At 49.5% G+C, this 24017-nt stretch overlaps 1 protein-coding gene across 11 annotated transcripts in view; it reads right to left on the bottom strand.

Moving 5' to 3' along the window:
• Rbp6 (RNA-binding protein 6) overlaps positions 1-24017 on the bottom strand; it is a 509349-nt gene that overhangs the window by 319676 nt on the left and 165656 nt on the right. For all 11 annotated transcript variants that reach the window (XM_077652967.1, XM_077652959.1, XM_077652964.1 and 8 more), the window contains exon 4: positions 9702-9786. In XM_077652967.1, coding sequence (XP_077509093.1) covers positions 9702-9786 — 85 coding nt within the window. The remainder of the gene's footprint in view (positions 1-9701; positions 9787-24017) is intronic.

Raw genomic sequence — 24017 nt, 5'->3', positions numbered from 1 at the left:
TTATTCAAAAGTAAACTTTAAAATACACCTGTAAACATCCAAATTCACAAAATTAAAAACACAAGTATAATGTTCGGCAGTTATATGGGACACTCATACTACAAAGTATATTAAGCAACCATAACGTGTCCAAAAGGAGGACGTCCGATTCAACTTCCGAGGTTAACACTGCGATGTTCGTTACCATAACTATAAACTGCTGCCTGCATTCTAATCGCAAGTTGTTCTTAGTATTCTTTTGCCATTTGCATTCTCATTGTCTTGTCACTCTATTACCCATCCGTCTTCGACCATCCTTCTGACCTGCAGTACTAAGAAATAAATAAACTGAACGAATAAAGAGAGACTACATAAGCACGGCAAGTACCAGATCTGGTGAAATTTCGTTCCAACTGTTCCAAAAAGTGGGTTGTTCCGGATTACGTATAAATTTCAGAAGGAATCTGGGCTTGTCACGAGTAGGTAGGGTGTGTGATTCTTCACCCTTCGTTTGCTTCTGCGCCATCGTTTTCTACGCATGCATGTGTACCAATTACCAAGCCACACGGTTATTGTGAACTCAGCATTCGTAACTCCCGCGCCGATTTTGCCAAATCCAAAGCCAGTCGACCGGTAAACGGCGAGGTATTATTCTCTTTACTTCAGCAGCAACTACGCATTATAGTAGTAGGCAGGATCAATTCTCGGAAACGTTTACTTCGATCAGCACGCAGGTTTTTTTGAGGAAGAGAGTGATGTCTGCGCACAAGCCAGTAAACTTCAATTTATTCTGCGGTGATGAGCCGATCGCCTTCGCTGACACCCAAATGTCTGTGAAGAAACGAGGAAGCAACAGTGGCAGGCCACAAGGAGCTCCAGGATCAGTAATGCGCAAAGGTGGTAACGATGTCGAGACTACATTAAAGATGTCGCATCATCTTTGCATCATCGTGAAGGAATATTTGTCAGGAAAACCGCTTATATTGAAGGCCTACTGTTTGCAGATCTCCACTTTTATTGTGCGATTTAATAATCAGTCAAGGCCTTGTAGTTTTGTACATTTATTTTTCACACTTATTAAGTATGCATGTTATGATAACACCACAGCTGTATCCATCCCCTGTGAATCTAAAAAGTGGTCTCACGCAATTCTCTTCCACAACACGCGTAAGCGCTCTTCAGTAACGGCGTCCGCAATACTTCCTTCCCAATTGCCGCGAACACTGTTTGTAAATGGTTTATGAAACTTCTTTCATACCACGTAATTCAGCATTCACAGGCGAGTGTGTGCCCCTGAACTCTATGCAGCGAATAGGTACGCGGTTCCTGTAAACTTCCCAGCAAATTCATCCGCAAATCGGTCGTGTTTCAATAGCATAGTTCTCTTGCTATGCGCAATGCGGCGCATAATGCATCAAATCACGCATGACGCTTCGTTGTGTAATTATGCTATGCATAGTCATAACGCCGGTTCGCGCCAGAAGACGCCATTTCTCATTATTCTCATTTCCGGGCCTTTGTCGCAGAATATATTGGCAGGCCGTTTCATCTGCACTGCATTTATAGGCAACTGTTTTTTGTTTTGTGCTTTTTTGTATTGTGTTTATTGTGCCCCTCCTGCCAGGGCCCTTCACTGGGCCTGCAGTATGTCCTAAATAAATAAATAAATAAACTGCAACGCCGCTTCTGTACAAAACACGCAAATCCTTCCTTCCGTCGCTGCGTCCACGGAAAACTTAGTGCCGGTGTCAGAGTCGAAACGCGTAGTGCTGACCACACATATTCATTCACTGATTTCCTTCCGTAACAGCCCCGGACTTGGAGACTAGAAATAGCCGATTTACAGACACACGTGGTGAGGACAATGACTGAGACAGTCGCGCAACCACCCGACGCAAGAACGCGTGCGTACCATGGATGAATAAAGCAGCTGTTGATTACAAGCCATCTCATGCTCAGTTCTACAAATTCATAGCTGTGTGGTATGCTGCAACCTTTTTTTTTTCAGTTGACTGGGTTGTCTCTTTTGGTACGGTGCATGGTTTATAAGGTTTAGCGTCCTAAAGCGAAAAGGGCTATGGAGGGACGCCGTACTAGAGGGCTCCGGATTAATTTCGACCACCTGGATTTCTTTATCGTGCACTGACATCGCACAGTACACCGGCGCCCTGTGTTTCGTCTTTATCGAAACGCGGCAGCCGCGGCCGGGATCGAACCCGCGTCCTCGGCAGCCTAACGCTCTAACCACTGAGCCACCGCTGCGGCGCGGTTGTCTATTCTGTTTTGTTTCATTACGCTTATTTATTTGTACTTGTTTTTTCAGGATGCCACAGCTAATGACTGACCTGGTCTCTGGAGCTGCACGAGAATACTGTTCAAGTCTGCACCGCACTTCAGAGAAACAGCAACGAGAAGGCCTTGAGGCCACTGCAATCGCGGCTGCATTCGAACCTCTTATCTTCTCTCTTTCTCTCTCTCCCTCCCCCAAAATATCGAATGAAGCGTCAGCGGCGCCGAGCTCGCCGCCCGAAGGTGAAGGGTTAAGCGCGTCGCGGCCAGGGTCGTCAGCGCGTGCCATTTTGCGGCTACTGGCTTCGTGAAGTTGCGCGCAGCCCACGCGAGCAGCTCAGTCCGACGTCTGTGGCGGTGATTTTCACCAGGGCTCATTTCTCGAGCGTGAAGCCTATCAAATTCAAATCGTTAAAACGCCCAGAGGCTGGCACGGCCCGTCTTTCTGGCCACAGACGCTTTATTGAAAACTCGATTGGACGGTCTTCCAGCCCCGCGCAATAGGTCGCAACGTGCGTCACGCGATTTCAGTCTCGCCTTACGAAAGAGGACGGCGCTGAGCTTAAGATTTTCCGCGTCAATTCTTGGCCAAGCCATGACTCAAGAACTCCTACCGATGAGTGGTTTAGCCAGTATAAGGCCTAACAAGAGATTGTGGATGTAATGTGCGTTAAGACGTTTAGAGTCGCTTCAACGAGAAAAAAACGCAATCTATAACGCTGTAACTACAAAGCCCCGCTTCTGGCTAACATTCTGATCATGCACATTAACTGTCTCGACGATAATGCACGCGCGACTTTCCGTTAAACCTGTCAAGGTAATATTTAAATACGTTCTTAACAACCGATGGAAAATACGGGTGCTGGGGAACCTTGCAATGGGAAACAATTGACCGACGTAATCTGCCTCGGGCGTTTATATGGAACTCTTCGCTCAGACCACGTTCGTCCTCAATGGCAAGGCTCGCGAACCGAATGACTATCGAATTAAGATGTTAACATTTGTATCATCCGAGAAATATCAATAAGTTTGCAGTTTGCTGCTCGAGCAGCGCAGTTACCACCGTAAAAAGGATTGTGGTCGGGACAACGGAGCGACGACGTCCTGAGTTGTGCGTCTCCTCGCGTCCTTGTTCCTTTACGCTGTATTAATATGGTGCACCTCGGTAACCTGATGCGCATTCATACTGCAAAAGCCATGTGTAGTCATGGACAGACTGTACATAAACTAACACAGCACTCTTCTTTCCTACTTCAGCAAGGCAGTTGCGTTGGTAATCTGATGCACATTCATATTGCGAGTATCATGTGAACAGACTGGAGAGAAATCTACACAGCGCTCTTGTTTTGTTTGTGCTGTTCTGTGCTGTTGCTGAGTCATGCGGAGTCGTGTCGTGTTGTGTCGAGTTAGGTTGTTTGTATTGTGCTCTGTCGCGCTATGTTGAGTTCTGTTGTTTTGCTTGGGGTCCGTGTTGTTGAGTTCGTGTTATTTTTGTGATCTATTCTGCATCCGAACGACGAAAGGCATAAATCTGAGTTCTACGCTCGCCAGATAAATGCCAAACAGTGTCATGTTCGAAGCGATTCCGCTACACCGCATGCTCGTAGAGAATATCCCGGTGCTTTCAACAACACGATGCTGTGTGGCCATACTCTATAAGCTGTCCATTTTCCATTGTCCATTTCGCCTCCATTTGGTCTTCTGCCATTGGTCGTTCAGATATACCCGCGGCATTCAAGCGTCCGTGGGAAGTGACCCGGCCACTGGGTGGTTGGCGACCGAACCTCACCAACGGCTGCTTGTCATAGCCAATGGTGAAGTCCGGTCGCTAGCCGCCCAATGGCCGGGTCGCTTCCCACGGACGCTTGAATGCCGCGGGTATATCTGAACGACCAATGACAAAAGACCAAATGGACGAAAAATGGACAGCTCATAGCATACGGCCTCTGTTCAACATTTCAGACAGGCCACTACCGTATCAGTACCCTGCACAAAGCCGTGCATCCGTGTCTCAAACAGAAATTGTGCTGGTCACGAAAATGAGCAATAATAACATTTCTGCGCGCGCGAGCAAAAGCAACTTAGTTATACGAAACAAGCCGCTGAAGAAAAAAACCTAAAACAAAGCTTTATGTATTTTTGCCTCCATATTTCACAAAGGTATGCGTGATATGGCGCTTAACGAAAGCACTGCAAATTCACTCTGAAACAGGTGCGACATTCCTTTGCACAGTCTTTACTTTCATTGTCTTTGTGAGCGTATACTTGAGTGAAAAATCCGGGAAAGCAAGAACAGCTCCGTTAGTAACGCTTTCCCGCGCTCGCCGTGCGCAGCAGATCAGAGAACGGGATCCGGACGAAGCACGAAACTTTTCCGTCTGCGCTCTGCGCACGGCACGCGCAATCAAATTGCGAATGTCTGCACACGCGAAGACAAAGAAAGAAAAAGACCTCCAAGAAAACGCACTGATGCGAAGTCAAGGACTGCAGCAACGTCACGCGCCCACGAAAGTAAGTAGAGAAACAGCAAAGGGTTGGGAAGAAAGGAGGAAGAACAGGCAGAAGCAAATAGCAAAAAAAGAGGGGGGGGGGGCTATAAGTTGCCTTCTTCCAAGCAATAAATCGGAATGGCAGAGGCAAAGAGGAAAAACCGCAAAGTGTTTCACAGGGGGTTAGAAGATCAAAGTAAGGAAAGAATTAAAAAGAGAGAAGAGAACGGAGGCAAGGGGAACAGAAAACAAAAGCCTCGGTCGCAGAGAGAAAGACACGGTCGCGAAGGTGGGGGTGAGCAGCAGCGGCGGCCCCCACCGAAAAAGCCCGGCTCGCTCCGTCTGAGTGCGCGCACCACCGACCGAAGCTGCGCGGCCGAGACGGACAGTTATCCGTCAGCATCAATCATATCGCTAAGGGCCCACTTTGAAATGCGCTTCCGCTCCGCCGCGCTCTGTGCGCCCCCGCTCCTTGTTCCCCCGAGGCCGATTCGGTTTTCTCCCCACCCTCTCCCTCCTTCGCTCACTCTTCGCGTTTCTGCCTTCGTCATCCACTGCGTCTTGCCTTCTTATTCTTTATTACTTTCCGTTCTTCCACCATTCTCATTATACCTCCGTCTTTCCTGTCGCGTCTTCTCTTCAGGCCGCAGTTTTTGTCGCGTCTTCCTGCGATCCGCGAGAGCGTTTTTACGTGTTTCGCGACCTGGCACGGGTTTCCCGCGTTCCTTCTTTGTTTCCACTCTACCCCTTCGATGAAAGTGGCGCAGTGGGTGGGCAGCGCCTTCGTCCGGAGCAGGACATCCCGTTCCAATTTCCCGCCTTGTTAGCCACGTTTACATTTTAAGACGCGCCGCCCTGTCTCGTGCCACTCTTTCGCCTCGCTCGGAGCAGATTGAACGGAAGGAACGCCGCGACAAAAGCGCCGGCAAAGAAGTGAAAGGACAAAAGGAGAGAGTAACGGAAGGAGAGGGGGTAGCCAGACAAGCACCCCGGCACACGGGAAAGAGGGATAAAGGTACGAAAAGGTGGGAGAATGGGATAGATGAGTACGATTAAAGCGCATTCAAGTTGATGCGCAGCCTTCAAACGGCCACTGACACCTGCTAACTTGAGCTGCAGTAGCAGAAGTCGAATTGCTTTGTTGCATAAAGGGAGAAAAAATACAAGTCCATCCAATCTTTGCTCTAACGAAAATCGACTCCACGACTCTTTTTATACGTTGCTGTTTTTTTCCGTCAGCAAAAGACGCGTTTGTGGCTTACAAAATTACATTTAAACCTTTTCCCGCTACTAGATTCGAACTCATGGTCTAAACCGAAAGAGACTCCGTGATCCCTGCTTTGAGGTGATCCCGTGATCCCGCAGCCTGCGGGATCTGTTGTTTATGTTGGTGGTGTTGGCGACACCTGTATGAATTTTTTGGCCTTTACTGGCTTATAAGTGCTCTCCTTCAGGAAAACTAGCGTAGTTATCGTTAAAATATGGCAATATAGCTCTAAATCCAACTTCAATTTGTCCTCAGAGTCCTATTAATGAATGCAACGCAAAAGATGAGGCAACATAAAAATATATTAGCTTCGTAGAAAGTTGGGCTTTTGAATTTCAAGCGATGGTGGCGGTGGGAGCTGAAACACAGGAGCGAGAACGAAAGAGCACAGAAACATAGCGGGCCGACGATGAACTCAATATGTTTGCCAAGCCGTTGCATGAACGCACTGACGCTGTACATGCTAATTACTGCGACTTACAGGCTACTGTGAAGTCTGTGCATTCAATGGGTGACAACAAGCGCAGTGATAAAAAAAAAAGCTCAGCGTCACTTTCTATGCAAGTTGTTTTCCAGGGCCAGTGAACCAGAACCAGGGAACCAGGTGAGAGCCAGAGTAAACTGGTGATTTTTTATAAAGCACAAGGCAAGGGGCTCAGGGCTGAAGAACACTCGAGGTCACCGGCCGAAATAGGTAACCACCTAGACTGCGAAGAGGCGAAGGCGAGAGGGAAACGGCAAAGATCGGTGAGAAAAGGAGTCAACGTCGCCCAAACCGGCGCCCGATGAGACCGGTGGAGGCGTTTCAAGCCAGGTGCGCTTCTTTCTAGAAGCACACAGAGGCAAGCTCGAGTCAAAGCCAAAGATATGAACGAAAATAAGATAGACGGAGGAAGAAAAGAGGAAGACCCGAAGGCCGTGAGTGAACGAGACCGGAATGGAGTGAAGGGGATCGATTCGTCGGATGCAGGGAGTCCCACGATCCGTCTCCGACAGCAGCAGCAGAGCGGGCACGAAGACGTCACGGCCACCGATGCCTTAAGGCGGCGCCGCCTGCTTGTGTATTGCTCTCTTTTTCCTTTTTCCCTCCCTCTTTCTCTCTGGTGCTGATGCCGCTGGTGGCCATATCTTTCATGTCCTCTCAAAGCTTCCACTCTCTGTGCTTCCATTCCATGCTCAGGCGCCTCTCGAGAGGCTTTCCCGCCGCCGCTAGCAACTCTAACCGCCGCGCGCAGTCGCTCCCTTTCTTTCCCCGCTTTTCCCCACCGCCCTCTCCGTCGCTTTTCTGCCGACTCTCGCGTTGGTGCCTCCTGATCTCTGTTTTTATGTTGTCAAGCACGAACGCGAGCACCGGGAAGAGGGGGACAACAAAGTTGCGATGTCAGCGTTTGGACGCGTCACTTCATCCGATTTCCCCCCCCAACCCTTCTTTTTTCTTCTTATCCCCTGCGCGCGGATAGAGCAGTTTTCACATTTCCTCAATCTCCTCTTCCGCATAGAGCGTATCTTATTACTTTCAGCCTCTGCTGTCTTCTTCTCCCTTGGATTCCCCTCTTTCCCTTTCCCTTTTTCTTTTTACGGGAACGGTTTCTCGCGATTCCTTCTAAGCTTCCCGGGCGACGAAGATGTATAGCCCTTCGCGCTGCCCGGCAACTGGGCCGCCGTTTTGTCCGCCTCCATGTCAAGAACTGTCACCGAACAGAGAGCACCGGAAGATTACGGCGCCAGAGACGTTGCTGATATTTGTAGAAAGTTGGCTGAGCGCGCTCTCTTCCTCGACGCTTATACGCAGCCCATTAACGTCGTCGTCGTGGCGGGCGATTGCTTCACGAGTGAGTGCTCGTGCGCGATCGTGTGAATGCATAAGGCATTGGCAACGCACCCATGCCAACGATATGTGTGTGTGTGTGTGTGTGTGTGTGTGTGTGTGTGTGTGTGTGTGTGTGTGTGTGTGTGTGTGTGTGTGTGTGTGTGTGTGTGTGTGTGTGTGTGTGTGTGTGTGTGTGTGTGTGTGTGTGTGTGTGTGTGTGTGTGTGTGTGTGTGTGTGCGTGTGCGTGTGCGTGTGTGTGTGTGTGTGTGTGTGATTGTAAGCAGACAAGAAGCAAATTTAAAAACGGCACACACACACACACACCAGAACAGAACGCTTTGTACATTAGTGTCTTGTCTCTTAAGTAGTGCGTGCATTTCAATCGTGTTGAACCAACTGTCCCCTGTGTTTGCCTTATTAGCAAGAACACAGGTCGGTGATTCACCACCACAGCTAGTATCTCAGTGGCTATGGTGCTCGTATTAGGAGCAAGAGTTTGCAGGTTCGATAGCAGGCACTGCTGACGCATTCCAGACGGAAGAAAAAATCAAAAAGTGCCCGTGCACTGACAAATCAGCGCACGTTAAAAAAGCCGCAGGTGCCTTGAATTAATCGGGAGCCCTCAACTACGACATTCTGCTCAGCCAGCAGTTTTGGATAAAAGACAAAATCCTTGATATAGTTCGCGAGTATCGCGCTAATTATCTGCTCTGATAAAGCAAACATAGCGACAATATCACCGAGCATGCAAAACACGCAGCGACCCTGAAACAATTTTATCGTCAGTTGACCGAGTGCCTAATCAAGCAGTTCATTGAGCGCCTAAAACGTTGCGAGCCAGCTTTGTGCTCCCATCAACTCTGTTCGAGCAAATTCGGGCCTACGCGGCGGCGAATAAGGGGCGCTATGGCGGTGAACCAGAACACAGCAGAACATTTAACTGGGGAGCACCACGCAGCACGGGCTACTTGGGCGGCCGCATGCAAATGGGGCCAGCACCAGTGGCCGGCGGCGAGCTTTGAAGCGCGTGGCGGCCGCTGCAGGGGCTGCGCTCCAACGCGTCGGCTGCGCCGTCCATTCCAATTAGCCGGCGGAGAACGACGACGCTTCTTACCCTAACGCCCCTCGCCTTCCCCTGAATCCCAGCCCGGCCTCCTCTTCCTGAAACACGACCAGATCACCCCCGAAGCTCGTGGGGAAGAAATGGTGCTCTCTCATCCACTTCTCCCCCGGCTCTCCTTTCCCGCACGACCGCCGCAGGGGTGCGTCTGAACTGGCCCTTTTTCAATACGGCCGCTAGCAACAGGGCGTGCTCAGGACATACCGGATGAGCTAGTGACCCCTGAACCATAAAATGCTCCCTTAAGGTGCGGAAGGGTAACTGGTGTTACCGTGCGTCATGTCTCGGCGGGAGGAATTTCCGCGGATTCGGAGGAGCACAGCAGTTGCTTTTCGAGCGACCAAAGCGCTGCTGACTACGGCCAGACGCACAGGATTAATGCACTCCCTCTATGAGTGTATGTGTGTGCGCGTTCGTGCTTGTGACTGTGGGCGGGGTGAGGGAGGAGATCTTTCGGACCTTCAACGCCATTATACGGTTGACGTCAGTCTCAAGCCCCACAGCGTAATGAAAGCAACATCTGATCTTTTATTAGCACTTGCGGGAGAAGAAGCTCATGCGATCGTGGACTGTGTAAGCACAATTTGTCTCGTATTAGGCATTTTGCAAAGCAAGCAAAGCAATTAATACTCTGGTAAACGGCGGAATACAGCCTAACGATGTACAGCGGCGATTGTTCGACATGTAATTCCGTAGGTTCCTTTCGGGGCACAGACACCTGGTCAAGTTGTTAGTGCAGCGCTCACCTTTTTGCCGTCCAACTCGTGAGGACCGTTGGCTAGGACCTTATCTACACTGGCCGGGTCCGAGAAAGTGACGAACCCGAAGCCCCTGCAAAGAAGAAGCAAGAACGAACGTCAAGGGGGAAGCTTACCACCTCCCAGCATCAGCAATGAGGCACGAGAAAGCAGGAACCACGTCAGGAGCCTGCGTACTGAGGCAGCCCCACAACGACACACACACTTTCGTGCTTGAACGTCGATTCCAAGCTGTGAATTATACGGCAAACGTTCCACAGTTACGAAGTGTGGTCTGATTAGGGGTTGATGCATTAATGCTGCCTTCTAGAAAAAACGGTGCTAAAGAATCAGAAGAACTTTGCAAACAACTGCGCAACCATACATATGGACATGCAGGGCAAAAAGTTTGTCAAAGCTGCAGACAAAAAAAAAAAAACTCGCTGGGCGGTTACCGATGAGAAACGCGACATTCCTCGACAGCTGCTAGTGGTGGTGAATATAATATTTGTCATTCATTTATTATCCGTCTTCTTTAGCAGAGTATGCGTGGCATCACTGTGCCGTCACTCGTGACGTCACCGTGCTCGGACTAGTTAGTGTCGTGCGTTTACATGACACGTTGCTGATGCGTCTCGCGTGGCGTCAATGTATGCGGACCAATCAGCGTTGTGCGTTGCTGTGAGGTCATTCGTGACGCCACTGAATGCGGACCAATAAGTCTGGTGCGTTGCTGTGAAGTAATACGTGATGCCACTGCATGCTGACTTAAACAGTGAGGCAAGGTGCTACGCCGACTCCCACGCCGCATAGCCGGGAAACGAGCACTTAGCAGCTGTCGCTGTAAAAGCAAAGTTTAAGGTGCTTACCACAACCTTCTGGTTATTGCTATAATTCTTGCTTCCCATTTGGACGATGCATAGATTTCCATAAAAACTCGATGTGTTGTAGCGCGAAGCACGTATCTTTAGCACGCTGTACATTCTTAACTTATCACAGCAGGCGTACCCCGCATTACGCATGTCAAATTCTGCGTTGCCCTCAAAAGTACGTGCAGCTCGACTGACAGTGGGGCTGCGGCAGCGTTGTGGGCGTCATTCAGTGACGAATTAGGTGTCAGGCAAAACAATACAGCCGTATAATGTCACTAATCTCTCTAGTAAGGAAATTGTGAGTTGTGATTACTGACCTAAGCTGAGGTATCTCAAATAAGGTTTCGGAAATTGTGAACAAGGAGCCCATTCGGGCAATTAACTGACTATTAAATGCCTAACCAGATGAACTTACGTCGAGCTCTATACTTGGTAAGAAATGAACAAAAATAACTGAAAACAGGCTTCAGTGCACATTTCTATATAATAATTATGAGCTGAGTATGCACAGAAAAATGATCCGCTCGAAGTAATAGCCTATCAGAAACGAGGGCCATACATGTGTTTGTATTGTGGGGCATCCAAGTAGGCCTCGTCTGCCGTTCTTGAGTTGTTTTTACATACTTCCAGTCGGGAGCAAAACATTCGTAATGCCAACTGTATACGGCTGATGGATACGAAGCCCCATACGCTCCGACACCGCGTAGCTATTGTTCCTTCCATAACTATTCTTATTCGTTTACTACCACTTAGCTATCTCTTGATGCCTTTAGTATTAAAGACTAACATTATACATTTCCTTGGCCTAAAGAAAATTTTCCTAAATAGTTTTGCTCAAAAACAAAAAAAAACGCATTCACGACACCACTAACGCAGGACCATAGTTTGCGGGTATGCATTAAATTCTCTGTTATGAGTTAGTCGAACGTCTCTCCTTCCGGCAGCTCCGACAGAAACCGCTGTTGTTATCGTTGCCGCTGTTGTTGTTATTGTTGCCATCGTTGTTGCTGTCATCGTCGTCGTTGCTGTTGTTGCCACTGCTGCTGTTATCCAGGCACGAAGTTGGAAATGCCCATGATCGCACGATGTATCATATAGAGATTGTCTCAGCCCACGCTGTTTACCCGTGTTCATCCATCGCATCTTTCTCTTCAAGCAAGTTCATCTGCATAGCATGAATAAACTATGTCCTTACATATGCGCCCATCTTGCACAATAATTTCGATAGACGGTCCATATAAACTGTCTATAGAACGTGCATGGGCTGTCGCTGAAATGTTTTCAAGGGATGTATGCAGCGTGCGTCACACGCGGCTGTGTGCACAGTGTACGTTTGTAAATACATCAGTACTTTTTGTTGTAGACCATCCTGTCTATGGCAGCTCCTGTGCAGCTGTTGTGTTCTTATGACCACTTCTTCTTCTTTTTGTGTGAAAGACTTGAAAGACTTAGAAGCCTATCTGCTATCTTATTGGGGTGTGAAATCTTGCCGATATCAAAGAGTAAAAGTGCACACATATAATACATTCCCGGAGCAAAAGATTTAAAAAAAGAGAGAGAAAAAACACGGCTCACACCAGTGCTCGCCTCATCGTCTTCTCTATCGCCACTCTCTCCACCAACCACTCGCCCGCTATCCCTTAATTTCCTTGGCCTCGTTTTTACCGAAATTCTCCTCGAGTTCTTCTCTTACGGCGCGTTTGTGCACAAGTTGCGCGTCTTCCTGCGTCTCACTCAAGCGGCCGCAATGTTCAGCGGGGCTGCAGGTCATTACCGCGGCCGAAAGTCCTTACGGGAGGGGGGTTCACTGCTGCGCCTGCACCCCAGCTGCCAGCGCATCTGCGCCAAATGAACCTGCGCCCAATTAATCAACCACATATCGCTCGCTCCTCGCGTCTTCCCCTTCCATCCGTGACCCACCAAGTATCTCCGTTCTTCATCGCGTGCGGAGGCGAGCAAAGAGCGAGCGAAGAGCAAAAGAAAACAAAAAATAGCGAAGAGCGATGCGGATGGAGAGAAAGAGAGCGAGAGAGAGAGACAATAGCGAGCGAACCAATACGACGGCGGACGTTATCGATAATGATTCGTCAAAGTTCATTAGGCCCGCCTGGCTCTCCCAGCGCCCACTTCCCCCTCCCGCTTTCCAACCCTCCTCCTCCTCTCCCGTCGGCGGTGCGCTTCCGATCCGCGGTCGAGCCCTAGCTCGGCCCTTGAGAAAGAAAAAAACAAATAATGGTGATCGGTACGAACAGATACGATCAGAAAAGGAGTCAGTTATATATATATATATTTCAGGACGATTATTCTCTTTTTTTTCTATGTCCCTTCCTTATTTCCAGCCCCGTCGCAGAACTGTCGCTCTCACTAATCGCTCGACTTGCTCGCTTCGCTGCTCGGAGTCATCTTGATCGCGGGCGCAAACATGTTCTTCTATTTAACTACTCTAGTTCAGTAAGAACCGACCAACGTAATGGTGGAACTTCAATTGCAGCTCATTTACTCGAAGACACATTTCAGGGAAGTAAGAAGTATGCTTTAATAAAATGCTAATCGTAGTTCGCAAAATTTCACAGATTGGGGTCAGCATTGCACGACAAGTGACAATGCGTGAATTGTAAACAACGCGGTTTCCACGAGAACCGTGTAGACATTCGGATCCAGAAAATGAAATGGAACTTGGTTTTTGAGGAAAGGAGATGGTGCAGTAACTGTCTCACGTATCTCGGTGGACACCACTCAGTCAATGGCGTGAAATGCAGCCACCACTGTTGCATTGGCTATTGTGCGTTCCAACAATAAAGAACGTAGGCCCAACGGCCACGACAAACACCGCATGGGTGTTGTATAATGCTCTACTCTTTCATATAAGGGCTTTGGCTCAACTTGAATGAAACACGCGCAACGTAATCTCCTCACTCCATCTAGGGAGAATGAGTAGAGAACGTCTCACTCCGAGATAACAACTGCTTAGCTCCAGTATTTTTAATAGTTACCGATCATCTTGGAGTCACAGGTGTGACTGCTGAAATGTGTAAAATGAGCGCGTGAGAAATTACAGCACGGACACGCAGGTAGGCTGTGTTAAAATCGACCGGCATTCGTAAATCCAGACCTGATTATATGTCGAAAGCAAGAGAGATAAAAATCAAACGGATTCACTAAATGCGTATTAAAAAGTAGAATGCATACACTGTTAAGTTCGAGAAGCAGAGGCACATGCACGTCTCACTTGGGTGAACGCCGAGAACAAAGTAGAAGTGAAGCGTTGGCAGCGAAAGGCGATATTCGAGACGAGAAATCATACTTCTCCTAAGACTGCTATAAGATACAGCGAAGAAAAATAAATTATACTTCACAGAAAGCAAAAGAGGTGTTAAGATAAAAAAACTGAGTAGTTGAAATTCGTGCACCACATAAAAAAGTGCACGTCGTTGCTTCAATTCATGCAGATAATCCGATGGGCTCAAGCTGTTCAACGGCAGCACCGCCTTGTATTATCACGGATTATAGAACCCCGGAAATGCAAGACAAGTCTCGACCTATGCACTGTTGCATGGAAAAGATTAGAAAGGAGTGACAATTTATTACGTTTCTGTATTACAACTTGGTAAAATAGAATAAAAACATGTGGACACAGCTACATGCACATCCATGAAATAAGGCCGGTTCTGGCATGAACCGACGTGAAGGCAGAAGGTGCTTCGGCGGACTTGATGAGGCTAGAACAAACAGAATATGCGATCAAATCCGCTTAGCGAGTTCCCGAGAGCCCCATAATCCCCTGGCCAAGACTGCTGCATCCTCGCATACACCAACGTACAGGCAACAAAAAGTGAGGGAAGCAAATGATCCGCTATATGAGTAAGGCACGATATTACGCGGCGACGAGAAAAATCTGAAGCTCCTAGATTATTCCGCACGCACCCTTCACCGTTCGTGTCGTTCTTTGAGGAGCTGTTGAAAAAGCCGCGGGGTAAGTTTCATGCGCCGCCATATTGATGCATAAGGTGAATGGCCTCAATAAGCACCGCTTTCTTAGGCGCGAGGTGGCCGAAAACAGCATGGATCTACTGTTACGCTCAGTCAAAACAAGTGCACACAGGGCGGCAAGAGCTTGATTGGCGATTATGACATTATCAAGAGGAGGCATGTGGAAGAGCCTTAAATTTTTGCCGCCAGTCGCCGACGCTCCTTACGGCTCAAGTGCATCCTTACCTTGATTTTTATTCACTTTGCCAAAGCGTCTTTAGGCAGAGTGCCTATGCGAGTTGATCTGAAACTAAAGAACACTATCGTCATAGCAATGCTCATTTAGCATCTAGCTTGTTTGTGATCGCGTCTTAGAACAGATGAAGAAATCATGGCGCTCATCAATGGCAGCTCTCTTACATTTATATACGCGAAATAAGGAAACGTGGGAATAACCAAGAAGCAAACCATTTTCGACCGCTGTTCTCTTTACGGAGTAACCGAACGGCCATTCATAAACGTTGCCTGCACCACTATTCATAAACCCAAATGTTCCTAAATTTCTACTTATTGCCACGTTTCGATGGGGGCGAATTATCAAAGGCACCCGTAAGTCTGCGATTTCTGTGCATGTTAAAGATTCCTTAAGTGGTTGAAATTATTTCGAAGCCCTCCACTGCGGTGCCTCTCAGTTTTTATGCGTTGCATATTGCAATCACTCAGTTCAGCCCTTGGGCGCGTCCGGGCAGCCACCAAACCACGTGACGTGACGTCACGACAGCCGGAGGAAAAGCTGGGCCCCAACTCGCGCGGTCGCGCGCGGCCGCAGCCCCCACCTGACTCCCGCTCCTCCCGCTAGGGGCGCTGCGCCGGCGCGTGACGTCACGGAGGAAAAGCTGGACCCCAACTCGCGCGGTCGCGCGCGGCCGCAGCCACCACCTGACTCCCGCTCCTCCCGCTAGGGGCGCTGCGCTATGATTGACGTCACTGCATATGTATAAAAGAGCTGCGCTCCTTCGCCGGGACAGTCTTATACCCCTGTCACACGGGCATTTCGAGGGCCCTCGAACCGATAGCCTATCGACTCAAAGGCGATCGAGCGCTGCTACACGGGCAGTTTCAATGGCGATCGAGTCAATAGCCTATCGAGTCAACGGAGCAGCACGGAACTCCATCGAGATATGCAACGCATTCTTGGCTTAACCAAGCTAAGCCTGGCCATTTTTCTTTCTTTCATTCCCCATCCATTCCTTCATGGCGCAGTTCAGGTGTTCTTAGACAGTTACTGAGACTTTCCTTCTTCCCTCACAACCTATTTATTGAGTTATTCATTCATTCATTTACTCATAAAACACCTACTGTCCCTAATCGGGTTCGCAGGGGTGGGGGTGTTCAATAAAATGGGGCATGGTGACAGTAATATATTTGCATAAAAATATGAGCTGATATGCAATGTGTACGTAGGGTGCACATACACAGAACAAACTGGTCGTGCACGAGCTACATACAAAACCAACTGAGCCTATGCTTGCTAAGGGAGCCATTAATCTGGCCTGCAGGCGGTTCTGTGCTGCATTAAACATTGCCTGGCTGCCGCTAACAGCACGTGCGCACTAGGCGGCTTTGCGACGCCGACTGATAAATCCCAGAAGATACGAAGAAAGAAAAACAAACAAACTGCGCAGAAAACAAAAACAAAAGACAAAAATGAAGCACCGAAGAGACAGAGAAGGCTCGGCACGGGACCCACACAGCAAAGCAGACAGCGAGAATAATAAGAGTAATCTTGCTTTATCCTGACACTCAGAGCGGGGCGCGGTGGTGGCGCTGCAGTCGCTCCAACGACAGAGCGGGAACGCTTTCCAAGCGCAACATCTTCATTTCCTCCGTTCGATTTCGGAATTCGTTCGAAAGGAAGTAAATGCAGCTGCGCGCAGCGGACAAGAATAACGAGCGCGCAGTTATAAGAAGGCGCGCCCCCTCAGAGCAGACGAAGAAAAGCCCTGAGAGCGAGGAGCAGACAACTAAACAGCAGAGGAAAAAAGGGAAATGAACGGTGACGTTCGGAAGGCGCCCGCTGAAAGTTTCGAAGTGAAATTAAGCTCTGGATCGAGAATTTCTTTCTCTTGCTCGCAGACCGAATTCGAAAGCACACAAACACACTCATATACATGATGAGAACGGGGTGAGGCAAGAGAATCGAACGCGCGACGCAAGAAAACAACCGATCGAGCCACCACATAGTCTGGAAACAGTGGGCAGATTAGGAGGAGCGGAAGGGGGGGATGCAGAGACAATATTAGAAAGCTCCGAACGACCCATCAAAAGCATCCCTCCTTGTTTCTACGATGGCGTGCATACACGCGCTGGGTAAATTTGTATACTGCGCGCCGGATTTTCCTATCTGATTTGTACGTCGGCTGCGATTTTTTCGCTAAGCCTCGTTCCAGCCGCTTCCAAGATACTTTTGTTCTTTTCCTTTCGCGCGAGCGATGACAACGCGTTTTGTGATTAGGACAAAAGTGGTACGGACTCAACAAGAAAACAAAACAGAGTAGAAAAGAGCGAAGGGGGAAGAAGAAAGGAGGCGCTCTGAAAAAAAGGAAGCGTGAACAGAAAAGCGTAAGAAAAAACTAAGGAGGAAAACGAGGAATTGGGGGAAAATAAGTAACGGGCGGCGTAGAGCCGTGAGTGGCGCCCAATCGAATGAAGCGGAGCGTCCCAGAACTCATTTCCGTCTATTGGTGCCCGCTTCATTGGGACCCGCAGCGTCGCAAGCCGCAATAACGGCCGGAAAGAAATACGCGCTAGCAAATGAGCTCCAGGCCAGTGGCTATCGTGCCAGGCGTAAAGTGAGGCAGGCGCACGAGACAGCGACGGGAGAGTACGCGTGCAGAGACGGGAAAGGGAGAGGAGCAGTAGGCGACAGCCGGCGGTAGAGGGAACGAGCCGTTAACGAGCCACGTTAGCGGCGCTCAATCAAGCGCACCGTGAGTCAGGAAGCTGTCGATGTCTCTTCTGCTGCAGTCTTTTGCTTTCAGTCTTTATTTTTAGTCATATTTTCCCAAAGGCCGAAGGACACAAAAGCTATTTGCATGAGCAGGCGCAGAAAACAACAACAAAAGTAAATTATATAACCATTTTTGTAGTAGTTTTTGTCGGTGTTTGCCTAGCGAAACTACTCAGATTTTGGCGCAGGATAAAAACCGCAAGGTGATCGAAATCATTCTGACCCCTCGGTTCGACCGTAGCTCTTAGCCTGAAGTGTTGCTCTGGCCCGTTAAAATGAATGAACTATTCATCAGTATCTCTTGAGGTGCTACATTTCGCTTTCCAAGGCACCAACGACCGTTGGCATATCCGGGTGATTCTGCGACCGCATGCCTGGTTTATGGACGATAGTGCTTAAGAGTGAACGAAATATCAAACTGGTGAGTGAGTGAGTGAGTGAGTGAGTGAGTGAGTGAGTGAGTGAGTGAGTGAGTGAGTGAGTGAGTGAGTGAGTGAGTGAGTGAGTGAGTGAGTGAGTGAGTGAGTGAGTGAGTGAGTGAGTGAGTGAGTGAGTGAGTGAGTGAGTGAGTGAGTGAGTGAGTGAGTGAGTGAGTGAGTGAGTGAGTGAGTGAGTGAGTTAGCGATTTAGTTCTATTGAGAGCCAGAGTGTGAGTGAATGAGCGAGCGAGGCGAGCGAGTGAGTGGGCTACGGACTGTGTGAGTAAGAAATAATGAGAGAGAGCAAGGAATCGTACAGGCCTATGCACAAACCAACTCCCAGGCATCGTCTATTCTCTTCGAAGAACTGAGCCACTTGAGACTGAAAGCATAGGACGTTTTAATCCGTTTTGTACGTACTTATCGACCATGCAAATGCCACTCTGTGTGAGAAACTTTATAAGAAATGCGATGCCTGCATGGTTTCCGTACAACCAGCGCTAAGAAAGTGGAAAAACGAGCGGACGTGTCCGTATTACGATCGAGCGAAACTGGACCAAGTGGACACACAACCCCCGTCGTATTATCTTGACTTCTGCGGCGCTAGTACTTTTTTTTTTTTTTTTCCCGCAGCAGACCCTCTCGATGGAGCCGTATTGAGGAGAAGCCAATTTTGGCTACTGTCGCTTTCCTCCTGCCTTCCTTCGTGCGCCGGCGATTTTTAAAATCAAGTTTACGGAAGAGAAAACCAAATTACGAAACTGGTGCTCTTCACTTGTGTCTCCTCGCTGGTTAGCCGGCTTGCCCTTATCCCTCCCCCTCCCTCCCTCTTCTCCCTCATTACTTCAGTGCGCCGCCTTCATCTGTTATCTTTCCCTTTTTTTCTTTTCCTGTCTTTCCGTAGCGTGTTTTCGCCGGCCCACCACACCACAGCGAAGTGCAGGAAACGGTGAGAGCAGTAAGCATATAAGGTGGACGGCGGCGCAGGGAAAGACTAACCGCGATATTAGGGAAAAAAGGGAACATGGGACAAGTAAAGCCGCTAGGACCGACGAGTGCGTTCCTCTGTTCTGTTCCCCCTGCCTGCCTTTTCTTTTCCTTCCTTCTCTCTCTTTCCTTCCCGCCGTTCAACTTTGTTTTCTCTTCAGCGAACAAGGCGGCGACGGCAACTGCACTAATGCGCGGAACGACGACAGGGAATCGAATTTAACGCGCGGAAAAATGGTCATGCTATCCTTGGGGGCCGCCTATACGTCGGGGCTGCGGATAATCTGCTTACGCCTGCGGCCAGCGAGGGAAATAGAAAGAATGAAATCTACTGGAGCGCTGAAGAAAAGCTGGAAAAAAAGAAAAGGAGGCAGGTTGGGCGGGCGCTGCGGCAGAGGTAGACACAAAGTTAGATCTTTGTCGACGGCTTATCGTCCACCGTGCGCGCAGGAAGAAGAAAATAAAGAGAGAACTGGGATGCCGATATTCGAGCCGCAACGATTTTGCAAAGCAGCGCGGGCAGAAAAGAACCAAGCAAAATTGAAGCCGGTGGAGTCGGCTTAAGGCCGATTCGTGACCGAGTGTAAAGTGCAAGGTGCTTTGCAAGGTTTTTCAAGGAAGGTCCATGCACCAAGTCATGTTCTTATTTTGCGATTAGTTCATCCAGGCAAGTATGTTCAGCGTATTGCTATGAACTTACGCTATATCCCAGAACGAATTTGCGATGTACACAAAAAGAAACGTGAATATTTCGCTTCTTAAGCTATGCTGTCGTAGGAAATTATAAAAAATAGTGATACGCTTGGTGCCAAGTAGATATCTATCGGGGCATCTTTGAGAGAAATGGGGCACAATGGGGCCAACAAAAATGTCGTAGCACGCCGTTGAAACATGTCGAAACAAGCATTTTGCTACATTATGTGCACTGATGTTGGCATAACCTCAAGCGTGACGTGCGTCTAAAAAGCAGTTAATGAAGCGTCGCCTGTGCAAGTGTCAAACTTTAGCTCGGCCCCTACACAGCAATTTCATGAACTGACAACGAAACAAGAGGACTACCTGCAGACATTTTGTGGATCTCTGTTCGCGTGAACAAACAGGCCCACGTATAGAATGTCTTCGGCCTGCCACAGAAACCAATTGGGCACTGTGAATGGGTATAGTTACGTATTTCAACAGTTCGTAGCGTTATCTATCTCCATAAAGACAACGGCCACTTCTAATAAGTTTAGTATTTCCTATCTTCCGATTCGCGCGTTGTTTTTCCTCTCTTTTCTTTTCCCTTTCCTCCTGCTTTTTTTATGATCTCTCTTTTGTGCATGCACATGAATGGATAAATTGTGTTCTTGGAAAATCGGCCGTTTGATAGTGTCATTACAACAAAGTTCTGACAGAGCCTGCTTCGCTGCCTGTCTCAATTCTCTGCTTCTCTACACTGAAGCGACAATAACTGGCACTTAAGCCGCCTGCGTCTTATGAAAATAAGCACTTAAGTTCTAAATTTTCTCGGCAATGAGCATCGCGACGCTTGTTTGAAACACTAGCAGAGTGTGAGACACTTTATACGCTGGAAAAAGCGCCCAGGACTGGGTCAGCTGGTGCAAGCCTTCGAAGGAACACGCCAGGAAACAAGCAAGTAGCATGGAGTCATGATTACTCCTCAAACGTGACTGCGACGCGTATGCGATAACTCTTTCCTTTCTGGGCTTTGCTTCAGGCGCATGACGCCTGAAACGCCCTTTCAAGTTCGATGCCGACGTAAAACTAAATCTGGTTCTTCAGCAGGTTCCCTTTCATAGTGCATGTGGCTGTACGCGATATTTGCACAAAGACTGGCAGAAAACGCGCGACACAAAGATATAGAACAAAAAGAGGAACGTCCAGCGAATGCCTCCTGCGTTCCTGCCCCGTTTGTGTGGCGCGTTTTCGATGAGTTTTTTTTTTTTATTATTATTCTTTCGTAGAATTGTGCGTCCTAATACCTCTTCTCCTCATCCCCCTCCGGAAGGCGAGAAAGAAACTAGAGGCGATCGAGAGATGCAAGCGCTGCCCCCTTTCCAAGCAGCCATCGTGGCGAGGCATTTGCACCCCGCACAATAACTGCCGCGACCAGCGCGGGCTCGACGTGCCGCCGCTGTCGGTAGGTGTCCATACGTACGTGATGATTCGCGCCGCAGACGCCGGAGGCCAAGCAGCAGGGGCCACTATGGAGCCCGCATTCCCAACCACGTCTCTGGCCACGGCATGCTCGCTCGCAAAACAGCGCGTGGCCCGACGAATAGCCATATGCGGCTGGTATAACTGCTGCTGCTGCTGCCGATGCTTGCGTCATCTCACGTCCACCCCGTTGACATCGTTGTGCTGGTCGCCCGAATGTAAGCACGTTCGTCGGCAGAGTCTTCTTTCTTTCGTTCTTTCTTTCTTTCTTTCTTTCTTTCTTTCTTTCTTTCTTTCTTTCTTTCTTTCTTTCTTTCTTTTTTTTCTTTCTTTCCTTCTTTCCATCTTTCTTTCTTTCCCTCTTTCTTTATTTCTTTCTTTCCTTCTTTCTTTCCTTCTTTCTTTCTTTCTCTGTCACAACGCCAACTAGTAGTTCAATTTTAGTAAATGGGTTTTTCATTTTCACATTTCTCGTTCTCCCTATCTCCTTGGGCGTAAACGCACACGGGCTCTCGTGCTGACTCTCCTCCTTTAGAATTTTCGGAAATACGAGAACCGTCTAGAAGAACCACGTTAGCCGATACCTGCATTTGCACGCATACCGCCAAACTGCGACGCCTTCGACGAATGAAAAAAAAAACAAGCAAATTTGCGCGCGAAGCCGCTCTTCCTGCGCATCTCGGAGGGGCGCATACAAAACTGTCTTTAGAATAACGTGATTCATTCGTTTTTTTCGCCCGGGGAATTCTAGCTGCTGTTATCTCCGCATGGCTCATCGATGCAAATCGACAACGAGATAGCGCGCACTACCAGTGGTCAGCCAGTCCAAGCGGCCGCCCAAGAAGGAAGAAGCATTCGCCCAAATAACAATGCAGAAAGAATCGCTCCCAGCGCGAACTCCCGGGGTGCAAACCGAATTGCGTCTGAATTCAGAAATGAGAGCTTCCTTCCTCGCGGCCCCTCCAGCGCTTCCCACGAGGTTAAACCGTTTTCCGCGCTCGCACGGTGTCCGCAACGTGCACCCTGCACAGCAACAGCAGCGCATCAGGGCCTAGACGGGGTCTCGCGAGGCGCCCACAGGAAGAGAAAAAGAAAATAAATGAGGAAGGAACAGGGGCGGCGGCCAGCCAGCTCTCCTGCGGGAGTAATCAGGGCGGCTAACGCTGCGCTTTGATAGAGAGCAGCAGAGCCCTCCCTCTGAGCTGAGCAATTAACGCGTCGTGCGCGCGCGTGCCGAGCAGGACAGCGAAGAAGGGTTGAAGCGGCCTCTGGGCGTCACAAAAGCGAGCGACGACGGCCCCGAATGGAGGTCTCTCGGATTTCGCCCCTGGCTCTCGCGAATTGCAGGGCAACACGCGTGCGCGACCAACGGCTCTGATAAAAGCGTGCGCGCTTGGGCGGCTTCGGTGAGCAAAGAGGAGCTGATGGCGCTAGTCTTCCGTCTTTGATCATAATGCGAATGAAGATATAGAAGGGGAAAAAAGGAGGGGCGGGCGGTCTCCAGACCAGAGGAGCCTCTTGAAATTTTCCGGGCGTATCTCGTTTACATCGTTAAAAAACAAGAAAGGGAAATGAGAGAAGTGAAAGCAGCACAGCAATCTATTTTCATAATAAAGTTCTCACAATAATAATGGCGCCCAGCTACACCGCTTGTCCTTGTTTGTCAAGTAAATAGTCTGGTTTCTTTTTGAAATGACACCGCTCTGACTTTAGCGTACCGTCAACGTCAGAAAAGTCTAGTTACAGTGGCAAGTAAGCAACCTAAACCAGAGCCCCTGACACGACACACTGCGAACACTTGGGAACAGCGTATAACCAAGCCACCTGTATGACCAGCTGATATTCGTGCGGTCGAGTAATAAAAATAAAAGAAGAAACCGTGGGTTCAAACGCCGGAAACAAGTAAGCCCGCGCAATGGAAAGAAGCGACTTCAGCTGTACGAAGGCTGGCGCGCGCGGTGGGAGGGGGGGGGGGGGGGGGGGGGGCTAAACAGATGCGGAGCCAGCAGCAGCACCGCCGACGAAGGCAAGAGACGCCACCGCGGCGGGGCAAGCCAGCGTAGCGCCGTCGGGGCCGCGAGTTTTATGAAGCCCGTTCGCGAGGAGCCAGCAGCTCTAGATGCGCACGCGGCCCGAAGAGAGCACGTCAAGCCGGTGTTGGTTCCTGCGCCGCGGGGCGGACGCGCTGAACCGCGTAATGAGAGCGAGAAGCTCGAGTGTTTCAGCCGCGCGCGCTCACTCCTCGGGGCCCTGCTGGCTTTTGTTTCATTTGCTCACCCTCCCTCTTTGTTGCCGCGCGTGCGGCCCCGCGGTTCGCATCCGAGGGGGCACAGCCCGCGAGAAGCAGCAGCAGCAGCAGCAGCGGAGGATGAGATCGATCGCCCCCTAACCCGAGGCGGCAGAACCGGCAGTGCATGCAGTAGGAGAAGAACCCTGCAGGCCGGATGCGGAGGAGCGAGAGAAGCGTGCTCGATGCACACACCGGCGTGAGGTCCGTTGACGAGTGCTAGAAATGCGGAGAAGTGCGCGAGCTGCTCGACCGCGCATCGAGGGAAGGAGGAGGATGTGGCCGAGCGATACTTGCGGGAAGAAAGGGAGCACCTTGCTGAACAACCGATCGCACGAGGAACACTGCCAGGCTATTGCCCATCACCCTGACAGAGACAGCCACAACGCACCCGCCTCTCCATCCCCTGCTCCTAAGTGCGCCCGGTACCAGGACTGGAAATAGAAAACCCCCAGTGGCGAGTGCGCAGTGACGTTGTCATTTGCCTTAAGCGCACTTGTGTAAACTGCTCCAGCGGTGCAGGGGGAAAGAGTGCTCTCCATATTCTTGTTCTGCATATTCATTTAATTTGGACACCCGCACACGCCGCGGTCCCAGGTAACGAGGCGGCTCACCAGCTAGCCC

This window comes from Amblyomma americanum, chromosome 2, assembly GCF_052857255.1.
Source record: "Amblyomma americanum isolate KBUSLIRL-KWMA chromosome 2, ASM5285725v1, whole genome shotgun sequence".
Taxonomy (NCBI): Eukaryota; Metazoa; Arthropoda; class Arachnida; order Ixodida; family Ixodidae; genus Amblyomma; species Amblyomma americanum.
This window is presented reverse-complemented; position numbering and strand designations above follow the sequence as displayed.